The sequence below is a fragment of the Macaca nemestrina genome, chromosome 9, assembly GCF_043159975.1.
Source record: "Macaca nemestrina isolate mMacNem1 chromosome 9, mMacNem.hap1, whole genome shotgun sequence".
NCBI lineage: Eukaryota > Metazoa > Chordata > Mammalia > Primates > Cercopithecidae > Macaca > Macaca nemestrina.
This window is the reverse complement of record NC_092133.1, coordinates 12764817-12780111: the sequence shown is the minus strand read 5'-3', so window position 1 is coordinate 12780111 and position 15295 is coordinate 12764817. Positions and strand designations below refer to the sequence as shown.

Below are 15295 nucleotides of genomic sequence, written 5' to 3'. Positions count from 1 at the left end.
AGGTTGATGTGGATCACTGATAGGATTTGGCTCTGTGTCTCCACCCAAATCTCATGTCAAATTGTAATCCCCACAGGTCAGGGGAGGCAGCTGGTGGGGGGTGATTGGATCATGGTGGCAGCTTTCGCCCTTACTGTTCTTACAATAGTGACTGAGTTCTCAGGAGATCTGATGGCTTGAAGGTGTGGCACTTGCCCCCTCTCTCTCTCCTGCTGCCATGTAAGATGTGTCTTGCTTCCCTTCACCTGCCATGATTGTAAGTTTGCCTCCCCGGCCATACGGAACTGTGAGTCAATTAAACCTCTTTTCTTTATAAATTACCTGGTCTCAGGTAGTTCTTTACAGCAGCATGAAAACGGACAAATACAGTCACTTAAATAAGCCAACGCTATTTAGCTGTTTATAAGTTTGTGTCATTTGACATAATTGTATCTATTCAAGGGATCCATGGATAAAGCCTGTGCAGGATTCTGGAGGGGAGGTGGTAATAAGGCCGAGTTGTAACAGCCAAGGCAGCCCTAGAAAATTAGAGCTAAGGTCGAGTCCTGTAGAGTATAGGGTGGTCAGAGCAGAGCTGCTGGGCATTGCAGCCTTTAGGTCTTCTGCTGCTTTGCACTGAAACATGTTGACAACTCGGCAAATCTTGTTTGTTAGTGTTCTAAGTAAGCCAGCTGCTGGATGTGGGGGATGCTAGGGCCTAGAGTCTAAGAGGATAGCCCCTGTGTTCAAGGGCTGCCATTATAAGTGAGACCTGGGAATGCTAGTGATCACAGGTGGCCTGATCCCTTCAGTGACATACTCAAGGTTGATAGGCCATGTTAATTGAATAGTCTCAGAAAAACAAAAGTACAAAAGGCACATACAGGTAAATATATTTATTTTTAATATTTAAAAATAATGAACTTTATTGTTATTTGTTGAGTCATTGCATTGAATCCTTTATTCAAGTAGTACCAGAGTTGTATACCACACAGGATACTTAAATTTAAAAAGGGAAAAGAAGGCCGGTCGTGGTGGCTCATGCTTATAATCCCAGAACTTTGGAAGGTCAAGGTGTGCAGATTGCCCAAGGTCAGGAGTTCAAGACCAACCTGGACAACATGGTGAAACCCCATCTCTACTAAAAATGCAAAAATTAGCCAGCCATGGTGGCGGGTGCCTGTAATCCCAGCTACTTGGGAGGCTGAGGCAGGAGAATCGCTTGAACCCAGGAGGGTTCAGTGAGGTTGCAGTGAGCCAAGATCTCACCATTGCACTCCAGCCTGGGTGACAGAGCAAGACTTTGTCTTTAAAATAAAATATAAAATAAAATAAAATAAAGTGGGGGGAAGAAGAATATGTTAATCAGATTTGAATGCAGAGACTCTCTGCTCTTGGCTTATGTTTCTAAGCAGTGACTACATTGAATATACTCTCTCAGTTGTTCCAGATTTACCTGTTGCTCTCTGCTGACTACTCTGTAAATGATTTACAGCTGAAGCTTCGTTGTAATGTAAAACTTCATTTTATTTTTAAAAACTTTTCTTCGTTGTCTAGAGCCTGTGTGGTGCCCCTATCTGCTTGTTCCAAGGGCCTCCCTTGCCTTGAAAGCCTTCTTATTACACCAGCCTTGGAATGGACAGTATTCTTTGGACATTTCTCATGTGTAAGTTTTTTCATTTTTCTTTTTCTTTCATAATTTACTTGGGGTTGAAGGACACCCATGAAAGTCAGCCATGGCCTGTACTCCAGCATTTAAAGGGAATGGAGCCTTTAAAGCCAAGAGAAGGTAGAGACACTACAGAATTGCCAGGCTGCCTCTGGGTTCTCAGGGGCCTTTTTGGAAGTGTGGGTCAGTGAGGAGCTGTGAGGGCATGTATTGCTCTCAGGTGTCTGTGTGCTTGTCTTATGGTCTGAACATGGATGTGTCATGATGATGAAAAGGATGCGTGTGAAGAGGGCAATGGAAGCCAGGGGAATTTGGAGCCAGGCACATTCTTTTTAAAAGCAGCATCATTAGCTGCAGGGGTATACTGTGTCTTATAAATCTTAATATTTGCCTCATTGCAAAAAAATATTCACAGAAACTATTAGTGATTATTAATTAAATTCACAAATATTACTGAACTCCTGCCATGTGCAGCACGGATAGGGCATTTAAAAGTAATGCCAGGAAGTGTCTGTTCTCCAAGCACTGTCTCCTCAGAATATTCATTCTGCAGAGTTTATTGAATGCGCAGATTCCTTTAGTTATTGCTGAGTTCTTCATTGAAAGGAATCTAACCTGATAGATTTTAAAGCCTGCTAATAAATTTCCTGGTTTCTTGAAAGCCAAGGAGACTTTCTTTACTCGTTTTGTTGTTTTTGACTCAATAAGATACAAGCAGATGTAAAGTTGATTGGTGGGGTCCTGAGGAGATTTTTGTTATTTTGGTCTGTCACCAGGTTTTTAACCAAGAACTACAAAGAAGATTATCTCTATATTAACACAACTTTTTTGAGGTGAAGAAATACATGGTTTTAAGTGAAGAGATAATGAACTCATTCAGAATCTTTTCTTTACAGTGACTATCCAGAAAATGAAGAAATAAAGAATCTCCTCCAAGAGCAGTTGAATTCATTGTCTAAGTAAGCACTCCATGTTTTATTAAAAAATAGGAATATGAGAAAGAAAAATATAATTCAACTTTTCAAAATTAAAATAAGTTATGTTTTAGAAAGTATTAGTGGCCCAAGAAGAGACCATTCTGTTTACAGAGGTTTGCCTCCCTTTAGAGTCTGTGTTTTGCAGAAAAAGTACTTACTCAGTAGTTACAGTGAGAGAGCATCTGTCTTCACCAAGTTCATGAGCACCAGCTGCTCTGGTCTCACATCAGGGCAGGACTAGATGCATAGGGTGAGCGTCCTTGTAGCTCAGCCTGCCTCTGCTACAAACGTCCATGAAGCCTCACAGTGGGAGACAAATCGCAGGGTGATTCTGGGTCTGCTTCCCGCTTCTAAAATGAGTTCTCTGTGTCAGGTGCTGGTGTGCACAAGTCTGGCTAAGAAATGAATGTGCTCCCTAGAGCCAAGGGCATTTAACAGAATGTACTGGGAATAAGAAAGGAAAAAATATGGGCCTACAGGGAGTTCTTGGGGAAAGCATAACACATTTTTGCAGTCTAGAATCTGTTACATATAATTATAGTATTTAACAAATTAAACGTGAGATTTTATTGATGGAAAATTCAAAATAATTAGTTTTTTCTATGCAAAGATTAACATTTATGTTTAAATGAGAAACTATAGATTTAAAGAATATCTTCCTGCCTGATTTGTGAATATTCAGTATTTGACTATTTTAGAAACATGAATTTATAAAAGCACTAACCATTCTTCCTTAGATACTTTATTTTTGGAATAGTTTTAGAATAAATTACGAATGTCATCTTCTTTAAAGTATTTACTGTTCTTGATGATTAGCAAAATGACTTTGTCAACAATGGCATTCTTGTTCCAGTAGTTAGGCAGCTGATACTTTCAAAAACTGTTGTAAGCCTATAAACCAGAAATGAGAGCGCTGCAGCTCCCTGTGGTGGCCAAAAGCTGCTACTTCTCCAAGCCTTGAGAACACTCTCAGCCCCCTTCAACTTTTATGATTTCAGTGTCATAGTAAAGTACCTTGTCTTGTGTAAATTCTACACATGTTATTTGACTGGAATTTTTCATTTCAAGAGTATATTGGTCAACCCCCATGCTTTATTGTTTGATTGAAAACTTTTGTCTTACTTTTGTCCGGATTCCTTCTGCAGTGAGATAAAGAAACTGTTGCTTGATCCAGAATTCACTCTGTTGCAGAGGTGCCTGCTTGTTTCAAGGTAATATTGTTTGATGTATTCTGTATAAGGATTTCAAGTCAACTCGTTTTTTTTAAGGGTTTTTAGTTACAAACACTTAGATTTTAGAAAAATGTATCAGTTCATCCTTTAGATTTAACTTAAAATAATTTTGATAGTAGTAATAACAAATCGGGAAAAAATCAAATTGCATTTTAAATGTGAGATCTAGGCCTTCTCTCTGGAAAGCACTCCCTCCTACAGCTTTTTAAAATATGTGTTTTAAAATATCAGATACAAACTGCATATATTTAAATATAACAATAAATTATATTTAGAAGCAACAACCTGTATATCCTGACTTACAGTAGAGTTTGTCACTTGTAAAAAAAAGACTCCTCTCCCTACAGAATAAATAGCACATTACTTTCATACCTTATCTAGCCAGTTATCCCAGAGGAACTTCTTCCTAATGTGAATCAGTGTCCCACATTGAAAGGTATGCTAATGGCAAACCAGGTAAATAATTGTTCTTAACACAGAACGGAAAGATGTTGGGGTCTGAAGAGGTCCTATGAAGTCAGGTCCCTGTATTGTTGGAGGCCCAGTAGCAGGGCTGGAGAACTTGCTGCCTCCCCCTTTCACCCTGCCAGGCCCCATGCCAGTATCCCAGTGGACATGTGACAACACTCCCTTCCAGTCCTTCAGTCTACTCTAGCAAGCCATCCAGGCCAGGTGTGCTGCAAGTGCAGTTGAAACATTGCTTCATCCTTGCCAGGCTCTATGGTGACGAATCGGAGCTGCACTTCTGGACTGTCGCTGCCCACTATCTGCACAGCTTATCCCAGGAAAAGTCAGCCAGCACAACAGCTCCTAAAGAAGCTGCTCCTCGAGACAAACTAAGCAACCCACTGGATATATGCTATGATGTGCTCTGCGAAAATGCCTACTTTCAGGTAGTCTACTTCACATAGCAAAAGCTTTAGAGCTGTCATCTTGATTACTTATATCTTTGTCAATATCTTAAACTTGGGAAACTTTCAAACTAAGTTACTGTTCAGTAATAGAAATAAGCCCTTGAAAATTAGCTGGGTGTGGTGGCACGTGCCTGTAGTCCCAGCTACTCAGGAGGCTGAAGCAGGAGAATCACTTGAACCCGGGAGGTGGAGGTTGCAGTGAGCTGAGATCGTGCCACTGCATTCCAGCCTGGGCAACAGAGCAAGACTCTGTCTCAAAAAAAAAAAAAGAAAAAAAAAAGAAAGGAGGGGAGGGGAGGGAGGGAAGGAGGGAGAGAGGAAGGGAGGGAGAGAAGGAAGGAAAGGAAGGAAAGGAAAGAAAGGAAGGAGAGGAAGGAAGCCCTTGGTACATTTGCATTAAAAAAAGCCTGATTCAGGATTTGAAAAGCTCATAGGCAATTACTGAGTTTTTTTCTAAGCATTAAAATTTTATTATTAAACAGTCTTAATTGTTTAATTTGTCTACATTTTTAAGTTAGCTTCATTTTAATTGTCATTAATTTTCTATAAATAACAAATACTTTATACACTTGAATTGAATTTGCTGTTCGCATCAGAATTTCTTTAACCTCCTGCAGAATGCTTCAGTGCACATAGGTTTTTATGCAGCTCTACTTAAGCGCCAGTTTCTGTGGGCAGGCAGGCATGCATTCAAGCGATAATATCTATCAACATTTTTTCTTTTCAAATTCTTCTTAAATATTTGGAACGCTGTAAAGTTGATTATTAACCTGAAAAGGCAAAGTAGTTTATTAAAGTGATCTTATTAAGTACAGTAAAATTTTAAAAATTCCAGACTCTCATAATCCAGGCTTAATTTTTCTTTTTTTTTTTTTTCCAATTCTAGAAATTTCAGCTAGAAAGGGTTAATCTACAGGAAGTGAAACGGTCAACTTACGATCATACAAGGAAATGTACAGACCAGCTCCTACTCTTGGGTCAAGTATGTGAGTTTTTGTAACTCTTTACATGCTTCATTAAATTGCTAGTTAATTAGTATTTCAGAGCAATATATCTGTATGTATATATCTCATAGTATTTTCCCCTTGAATGTACCTCCTTCCCCATAGACAGTTCAGGCTTTCTTTCAAAATAATACCAATAAACTTCATAAGAAAGTAAAAACATGTGGTTAACCAGCTTGTAATTTAGACTTCCATAATGTCCAGTGGAGCCCAGCTATTTGTTTTGTTTTTTTGTGTGTGTGTCCGAATTCACTGGTGCAAAGCTAAAATAGGCAATTACTCGAGCACCTAGATACACCAGACTCTGGCTTTATGTTTGTCTCAAAATAGTAGTGTAGCACCTCTGTTTAATTTTTGTATTTGTAAACAAAATATTCAATTGCAGTTTTTGACAATGAGTGTTTTCCTTTAGTTTTCCACATTATGAATTTTAAAAAGTTATGTTGGAGGAAAATGTTCTCGTAATTAGAAAAACCGTTTCTCTTACTAGACAGACAGAGCTGTGCAGTTGCTGTTGGAAACAAGTGCAGATAACCAGCATTATTACTGTGATTCACTGAAAGCCTGTTTAGTCACTACTGTCACCTCGTCAGGCCCCTCTCAGAGCACCATTAAGTTGGTGGCGACGAATATGATTGCCAATGGCAAACTGGCAGGTAAGGCACACATGATATATTTGTCATCTCTCTGAAAAATGAGACCTTGTTCCCAGCAAAGTATTTGATTAGTAGGGACATTTCTTTCTTTTTTACATGTGCTGAAGAAAAAGAAGAATGATTGCTACCTATAAATCAAATGACTATAATTGTCTAAACCAGAATTAACTGTTTACACTTTTCAGAGTGAAAGGGGGCTCTATTAATAATTGCTGAGATAATAGGCATAAATCCAACAATCCTAGGCAAGCCAGAACAATAAAACCTGCGAGAGAACTATGCTTTCCCTACTTATTCTCCAGACTGTATTGTGCTTCCTACCCTGGTTACTTAGTAATAACAGTAAAACCCTGAATATTATGTTTCAAAATTTAAATCAAGCCTGTCTTCAGTAGGTATAAAATGGGCAAGACTAAATAAGGTCAAATGGGGATTTAACTTTTTAATGACTTCTCAAAGAAAGAGCTGCAGTGTCACTTGAGGGGGTGTGCGTTTGTCTTTCAGAGGGCGTTCAGTTGCTCTGTCTGATAGACAAGGCTGCAGATGCCTGTCGCTACCTGCAGACATACGGCGAGTGGAATCGGGCTGCATGGCTGGCGAAAGTAGGTGGTTCCAAGTTTCAGTAGGTGCCCTCAACATTTGGGATAGAAAGTTCAGTCCTGAACTTTGGACTTATGACTTTGAAACATTTTTTGGGCTGCAAAGCTTTGCAAATATTTTCTTGCAACCTTCATCCTTTTCCTATTCTTTATGAGTGTAAATAGCATTACTTATTTAAAAATGGATCTTGCATAGGTAGCAATTAAGTAAAAGCAGCTGCCTCCTCTTCCTCCTAGAGTCTGAGCCTGAACTACAGTCCAGAGGTATTGGGTCCTGTAGGCACAGACTTAGCATCATTCAGGGTGTGCAGCAGCTTCGGGGCAGTGTTCTAGTCAAGCAGAGCCTAGCCTGTGTTTCATAGGAACAGATCTCACTTTAACGGAATTATTATTTTTTCTTTATAGAGCGCAGGATGTTTTTGTTGTTAACACAGGCATCTTTCTCAGGTCCGTTTGAATCCTGAGGAGTGTGCCGACGTTTTAAAGCGGTGGGTTGACCACCTTTGTTCTCCACAAGTCAATCAGAAATCAAAGGCTCTCCTGGTCCTCCTCTCTCTGGGCTGCTTTTTCAGCGTGGCAGAGACGCTTCACAGGTAAACCGAGAGTTCACATGGGCTGCTCAGGACTGCCCGTGAGCAGTCACTTCATGTTCTCTCGCGGTTCTAGCAGGTGGTGGTACTCAATGTGAAGTGAAAGGAGAAGTATACATTTCAGGTTTGTCAAAAAACCCAAAGGAGAGTGGAACTGTCCATGTTCATTACGTCTTCATTTGGTCTGGGAGCTATGATAGTTTCCTACTAATATGCTGATCAAACCTAACAGGCACCTAGTAAAAAGGAATTTAAAAGTCTTCAGAGAATTGGGGTCCATTCAGCTTTGACTAGAGCAACTGAGAGGAGGCCCAGAGAGCAGGGGGAGAGGTGACAGAAGGCATGGTGAGGTGGAGACATCCTGTCTGAAAATCTGGAAGAGGAACAACCATCACTAATTGTGGAGCATTTCATTTATTCAAAACTAAGGGAGGTAGATTAAGGAAATATGACAAAAGATTACTTGTCAACTCTGGATACTGGGTACATGGGCACTTGTCATCTCTGTAGATTTTTGTGTATTTAAACTATTTCACAATTTTTTAAAGTATTAATTTTAAAAAGCTTGGGTTTGGAGATGTGAGTATTCTTCCCTCCTTTTTTTAATAAACCAGGGCTTAGAAAAGTGCTTGTATCTTAATGTAGTACGAAGGTTTCCAGGGAAAATGTGTAAATGTCTTTATACAGAAATATACCCTTCAGTGGTGCTGCCCACCAGTGACATAAATCACAAAGCATAACTCTTGTTTTGTTCTGTTGAGCAGCATGCGATACTTTGATAGAGCGGCCTTATTTGTGGAAGCTTGCCTCAAGTATGGAGCATTTGAAGTCACTGAGGACACAGATATCCTTTGCAAGGTTTTTATAGTGACGAGGAAGAAAGTGACATGCATGGGTTTTGGAATTTCCCTTAGTTGTGCTGCCTGGACAGGAGCTATATTATGTTGTGAAAGATCCATGTTCTGATTTTCTGATTCACCAAAGCCAGGAAAGAGGGAGAAATTAGAGGACAAAGAATCAGAAAAGAAGGTGGCTGCACCGTGGGTGTCAGCTTTGACTAGAATGGAGGGAGGCAGGAAGGACTCTGCAGGACAGGGCCCCCAAGTCTTGTTTGAACTTTAAAATAAGATGAAGGAATGATTTGGGGAACAGGGAGAAGGACTTGGTACTTTCAGATAGTACTTTTTCCAGACCAGGCATTCCATGGAATACATCTTATATATTTATCTAGAAAAAATAAACTGGAATAACTAAAAAAGACTCCCACGATCACCTCTAATGACAATATGCTATGGTACAAAATACAGCACTTAAAGAGGGGTGTTGCTCAGGCCAGCCACCATGATCCACCCATCAGCCGCAACATTTTATTTCTTCTAAATGTCACTTGAGCAACATCGGTTTCTTTGAAAAGAGTGAACTTGAGAATGCAACTCCCAGGACCAGAAAAGAATGAACTTGGGCCAGTGCTTGTGTGGCCCTGCTGCTGCTCACTACACTTTGCTTCGAATTCTTAAATTTGCTCTCATTTCTACATGGCAGCTACTTGGTTCTCTCTCTCTTTCTCCCTCTTTCTCTCTCTGTGTGTATATATATACACACACACACATATATACATATATATATATATATATATATTTTTTTTTTTTCTTACAGAAAATTAAACTAAGACTAAACTAATTTTTTTTTTTCCTGTTTTTGAGGCAAGGTCTCACTCTTCTGCCCAGACTGGAGTGAGTGGCACAATCATGGCTCACTGCAGCCTTGACTTCCTGGGCTCAAGCAATCCTCCCACCTCAGCCTCCCCAGTAGCTGGGACCATAGGTCCACACCACTGTGCCTGGGTTTTTTGTTGTTGTTTTGTTTTGTTTTGTTTTTTTTGGTAGTGATGCAGGTCTATGCTGCCCAGGCTGGCCTTAAACTCCAACTCAAGCGATCCTCTCACCTTGGCCTCCCAAAGTGCTGAGATTACAGGCATGAGCCACCCAGCCGTACACTGAAAGTTTTTTTTTAAATTAAACTGAAGCCTGAGCCTACTCAAGATCATGTACCTAGTCATTGGGAAGGTGACTGGTTCAGTGTATCCATTTTGAGGATCAAAGCATCAGCACAGAGTACCCAATAGGCTGTTTAAAAAAAAAAAAAGTTTTTAAAAACAATAGGCAGGCCTTTCTAAAAACCCAACATCCAGATATAGGGAATGTTGAGAAATAAATATCTGCCCCCAAACTGCCAGCCTCTCAGACTTTCAAATGGAATGAGGATATGCAGGTTAAGTTTCTCTTCTCATATATTCATCTTCCAATCTTTAGTTGAGTGTAGGTTGTGGGAGAATCTGGGAGGATGTTGGTTGAGTCCTCTGGAAGGAGAAGCTTTGGCCTCAGCTGATGCGAAAGGTAGTGATGGTACAGACTGAGATATGGCCTCCTATAGCTGGGAATCACCCTCCGCCTACAAAAAGGCTCCTGTGTTCATCCTGTGCTGCCCGCTGTGGACACCAGGTCCCTTCCGAGCAGCCAGCAGAGCAGACGCAACTCACCTTTCCTGTTTCTAGGAGCCTGTGCGGAGCCTCATCACAGCCCTTTTTACTCTTCTTTTCCTTAGCTATGGTTTACAGAAACTTATCACTGCTGTATATGCAGATTATGCCAGGAGTTTGAAGAACCTCGGTTTTAAGCAGGGAGCAGTTCTCTTTGCTTCAAAAGCTGGAGCAGCTGGCAAAGACTTACTAAATGAGCTTGAGTCCTCCAAGGAAGAACACATCGAAGAGTGACAGCTTAATAAATTCCAGGGAATCTGACCTGGAAGGCAGATGGGAGGGGGCTGGTCTGACTGTGGTCACCGCCACAGTCCAGGATGAAGAGGAGTACAGGGTCCTGTGAGCTGTTTGACCACTGTTCTAAGGCTATGTGTGCCCAAAAGCTCATGAGCGTCTATGTTGGGAGTAAGTTTGTATCCTGTGTTGATCTCAGAAAGAATGTGAATGCTTAAGATTTTGAAAGTATGTAATATTTTATACTTTTGGAGAGAGCTTTAAGAGTCCCTGGAAATACTTTTTAATTTTTTTAACTTAAAATTCAAGAGACTGAATCACTTTTCTCATTGATTAAATGTAAACATGATTGAGAAACCTATAGCAAATGAAATTTGTGAGATGTTTTCTCAAATATATGCTGCGCCTGTACTTATATACAGTCTTTCAAGATACAAACAGGGCAGAAACATTTAAACTAGTATTAAAGATAGCTTACCAAAGCATTTTTGTTTTCTTACCTTGAAAACACAGAACTGTTAATTCCTTGGTTTAAGCAGTCACTAAGTTTTGTAACTTCAGGCTCAGAGGCTACAGGAGGTTTTAATATTTATGTTTAGTTCGGTAGGTGAGGTCTTTGATATTTTGAATTTTAACTCCTTTTATGATACATCACAGTAACCTCATTTTTGAAGTATTTGTACTTTAATGTTCTCTCTGTTCTGATAGTTGAAGTATGAGATGTAACTGTTATAAATTATTGCTGAAAACGTAAATGTCTGTAACTTACAAACATGATAAATAAATAAAAAATTCCCTCCAGGCCTTTGTGTTCGCTGCATTGCTGTGCATGAGGCCAGGTGATGAGCTGGCTCCTCAGGCGTCATCTGGTCGCCTAGCCTCGAAAGCCTGGCTGCTCCTGCTGTATCCAGAGAAACCTGTATGTGGGAATCCTATGAGAACGGCACAGGGCAGGAAGGACACCCACACCCCAGGCAAGTCTACCTCTGAGTTCCCGGGTGGGAACGTGGCTTAGTGCGCTTGGAGATGAGGGGGTGAGCATTTCTGTCTTTTCCCTCCTGAGCCTGTTGGGTAACACATCATACCCACCAAGAGGTACAATTTTTAAAGAGAAGCATAGCCTCTTTCTACCCTTAGACCAACCAGTCTGACACCCTCTGCCAAGGAACTGAGCTCCATGGAAAGGAAGGCCTGTCCCAGGAATACTTGTCCACAGCTTGGTGCTTTGGCAAGCGGTTCTGTGTCCGGAGTTGGTTACTTCCAGTGGGTTCTTGGTCTCACTGACTTCAAGAATGAAGCTGCAGACCTTCGCAGTGTTACAGCTCTTAAAGGTGGCACAGACCCAAAGAGTGAGCAGCAGCAAGATTTATTGTGAAGAGTGAAAGAACAAAGCTTCCACAGCATGGAAGGGGACCCGAGTGGGTTGCCACTGCTGGCTGGGATGGCCAGCTTTTATTCCCTTATTTGTCGCTGCCAACATCCTGCTGATTGGTCCATTTTACAGAGTGCTGATTGGTGTGTTTACAATCCTTTAGCTAGGTACAGAGCGCTGATTGGTGCGTTTTTACAGAGTGCTGATTGGTGCATTTGCAATCCTTTAGCTAGACACAGCGCTGATTGGTGCATTTTTAGAGAGTGCTAATTGCTGCATTTACAATCCTTTAGCTAGACACAGAGTACTGATTGGTGCGTTTTTACAGTGCCGATTGGTGCATTTACAATCCTTTAGCTAGACACAGAATGCTGATTGGTGCGTTTACAATCCTCTAGCTAGACAGAAAAGTTCTCCAAGTCCCCACTTGACCCAGGAAGTCCAGCTGGCTTCACCTCTCAGTTCTAGAAGAAATCCAGGATCCATTACTGGTCCTGTACGTGGCTCATGTTTCCTGCCCTTTCTTTGCCTAGGCACACTGCAGTAGACTCTAAAGGCCACAGGCAAATACAGCTTTCTTTACATTGTTTATTATTTGTCCAGATTTATTTATTCAACCATTGTCTTAGCTTTGGCTGCTATGACCAAATACATAGACTGAGTGGGCTTAAACAACAGACATTTATCTCTCAGAGTTCTAGAGGCTGGAGGTCCAAGACCAAGGTGCCAGCAGATTTGTTCCTGGTGAGGAACTTCCTGGCTTGTAGAGCGCTGCCTTCTTGCTGCATACTCATGTGGCCTTTCCTCTGTGTATGCACGTGAAGCAAGCGGTGCTCTATCTTCCCCTTAAATGAGCCCTAATCCCATCATGGGGTCAACCTCAGCCTAATTACTTCCAAAGGCTGAACCCTCAAATACCATTACACTGGATGATAAGGCTTCATTATATGAATTACCAAACTTAGGAGTCAGAGAGAAAGAAAAAGCTTTATACCAGAGTCGTGCATTCTGAAAAACGAAAATGCTTTGGATTTAAGGCCAACAAATAGGTACTAAGGCATTGCCTGATTGTGAGAGCAAAGCAGGGCCAGGCATGGCAGCTGGGTGTGAACACAGTGAGCAGACAAGGCCCAGAGCCTGGGTTTGTGTCAGTCTAGCTGGCTAGTTAGCAGTTAGGACTCCCACGGAGACACAGAGACCAAGCCTGTGTCGAGACACAACTGAAAACCCCCTTCCAAACAGAACAGGTGCTCTCTGGTGATATTCATGGCCACGTTGCTGAAAACTGTCACACTCGCCTCCATCAAGCATTAGAAATCAAGAGCTGAACAAGTGTGAATCGTTTTTCATATTTAGCCTTCCTGAATATCTTTCCATGAAAGATCGTTAAGAATATGTGTTGTCAACGCACTAATGAGGTGTCTTCACGAGCTGAAACAAGCAGCTGAAATTGGGAATAAGACAGAATGACTCCAGGGCAGCAGCCCCCAGCCCCAGTGCCGGCCCCTACAGAAGCTGCTGGGCAAGGCCTGGGCCCTTCCCTTTGCCACAAAGCCTGGGTGGGGGTGGAGGAGCCCCCCTGGAGGTGGGGCTTCAGGAGGAAGGCCAGGTGGTGGATGGCAGGTGCTTCCCCTTGGCTGGTCTTAGAGCCATTTCCTACTGCACACCGTCACCTTTTTCCTGCTCTGTTGCTAATGAAATCCTCTGCCGAATGTAGCTGGCTGCCCCACCACAGTCTTGCTCTAGGTCTAATCATTGCTTTGGACGTAGTAGCAGGACATTTTATTCTTTCAAAATAGTTAACAGAGCAGATTCATACAAGCCTCATGTCCCTCACACAGGTACCTGATCAGAGAGTCTCAACATGTAGACATCATTAAATAAGAAAACAGTTTCTCTCTCATCTGTTTGATTACTGGAGGCTTCCTCTTGCCTCAGGATGGTGTTAGGTTTCAGTGAATCCTGAGCTCTGTGACCACCCAGGATATTCCATTCTCAGCAACAGGATGTGACTGAAGTAAAGCATTCAGGCACAAACTTGTAACAGTGCTACGGAAATAAAGGAGGGCCACGCAGGGAAGGCACACAAGGGAGAATGTTCTAGGCAGTGGGGATGTTTCTCTGGGAGCCTGCGTGAGATTATTTTGACTGACTCAAAATGATTTGTGAATGAAAGAACCCTTTTAATTAAAATGTAACGGCAGTTTTAATCGATGACATGTTGCTGCCGCTTTAAAAGAAGGAAGGAGGAGCTGGCTTTTGGAAGGCCCTTCTGAAAACTGCTGGAATCCAGTGAGATGGCAGGTCTAAGAGGAAATCGGAAGGGCAGACGGCCACCGCCTCGCCTTGCATTGCCTTTCCTGCAAGGGTCCTGTATGTTTTCTTTCCTTCCATGTCTGTTTGGTCAGCACACAGCACGCATTCAAAATAACCCAGGAAAGCCCTGCTTTTCTCCTGCTGAGAGATGGCAAGGCTCTCACAGGAGTCCCTGCAGGCAATTTCAGGCCTTTCTCTTTGGTGTTTGGCCTGATGCCTAAAAATGCCAAATAAACACCACTCCCACCTTATTTTTTTCAAGAACATTGAGAAGTATACCTTAAGATAAAATATGTCATAAGTATAAGAGAAAGAAGGACATTCTGAGGTGACCTGACATGATTTTTAGCTTTCCCATCTTCCATATGTAAAGTGAGCAAAGCCAAGGACAATTAAAGATGCTCAAATTGCCTGGCGCTGTGGCTCACGCCTGTAATCTTAGCAGTTTGGGAGGCCGAGGTGGGCAGATTGCTGGAGCTCAGGAGTTCACGACCAGCCTGGGCAACATGGTGAAACCCCATCTCTACTAAAATACAAAACATAAGTAGCTGGGTGTGGTGGTGTGCACCTGTAGTCCCAGGTACTCGGGAGGCTGAGGCAGGAGAACTGCTTGAAATCGGGCAGCGGAGTTTGAGATGAACTGAGATGGCACCACTGCACTCCAGCCTGGGTGTCAGCGAGACTCTGTCTCTTTAAAAAAAAAAAAAGGAAAAAAAAAAGAAAGATGCTCAAATTATCCCAGTGTGGTGGTGGGCACCTGTATTCCCAGCTACTTGGGAGACTGAGGCAGGAGAACCATTTGAACCTGGGAAAAGGAGATTGCAGTGAGCTGAGATCGCACCACTGCACTCCAGCCTGGGCAACAAGAGCAAAACTCCATCTCAAGTCAAAAAAAAAAAAAAAAGAGGCTCTGATGGGCTGCTTCAGAAAGATGGGATTTGAACAAATCATTGAGAATTTAAGAACAGATAAAAAGACAATCCTCAGTAGTCACTGCCTTAAAAATGTAACCAGACTTTGGGAGGCCGAGGCAGGCAGATCACAAGGTCAAGAGATCGAGACCATCTTGGCCAACATGGTGAAACCCCGTCTCTGCTGAAAATAGAAAAAAATTAGCTGGGCGTGGTGGCGGGCGCCTGTAGTCTTAGCTACCAGGGGGCTGAGGCAGGAGAATCACTTGAACCCAGGAGGCGGAGGTTGCAGTGAGCTGAGAT

The 15295-nt window shown here is 42.1% G+C and overlaps 1 protein-coding gene across 1 annotated transcript in view; it reads left to right on the top strand.

Annotated features, from left to right (window-relative positions):
• LOC105469649 (WD repeat domain 11) overlaps positions 1-11194 on the top strand; it is a 55427-nt gene extending 44233 nt beyond the window's left edge. Inside the window, exons 20-29 of the mRNA XM_071069024.1 lie at positions 1537-1645; positions 2545-2607; positions 3771-3836; positions 4573-4750; positions 5658-5753; positions 6266-6431; positions 6936-7033; positions 7478-7623; positions 8385-8465; positions 10237-11194. Coding sequence (XP_070925125.1) covers positions 1537-1645; positions 2545-2607; positions 3771-3836; positions 4573-4750; positions 5658-5753; positions 6266-6431; positions 6936-7033; positions 7478-7623; positions 8385-8465; positions 10237-10393 — 1160 coding nt within the window. The 3' untranslated portion in view covers positions 10394-11194. The remainder of the gene's footprint in view (positions 1-1536; positions 1646-2544; positions 2608-3770; positions 3837-4572; positions 4751-5657; positions 5754-6265; positions 6432-6935; positions 7034-7477; positions 7624-8384; positions 8466-10236) is intronic.
• Positions 11195-15295: the final 4101 nt, after the last annotated feature.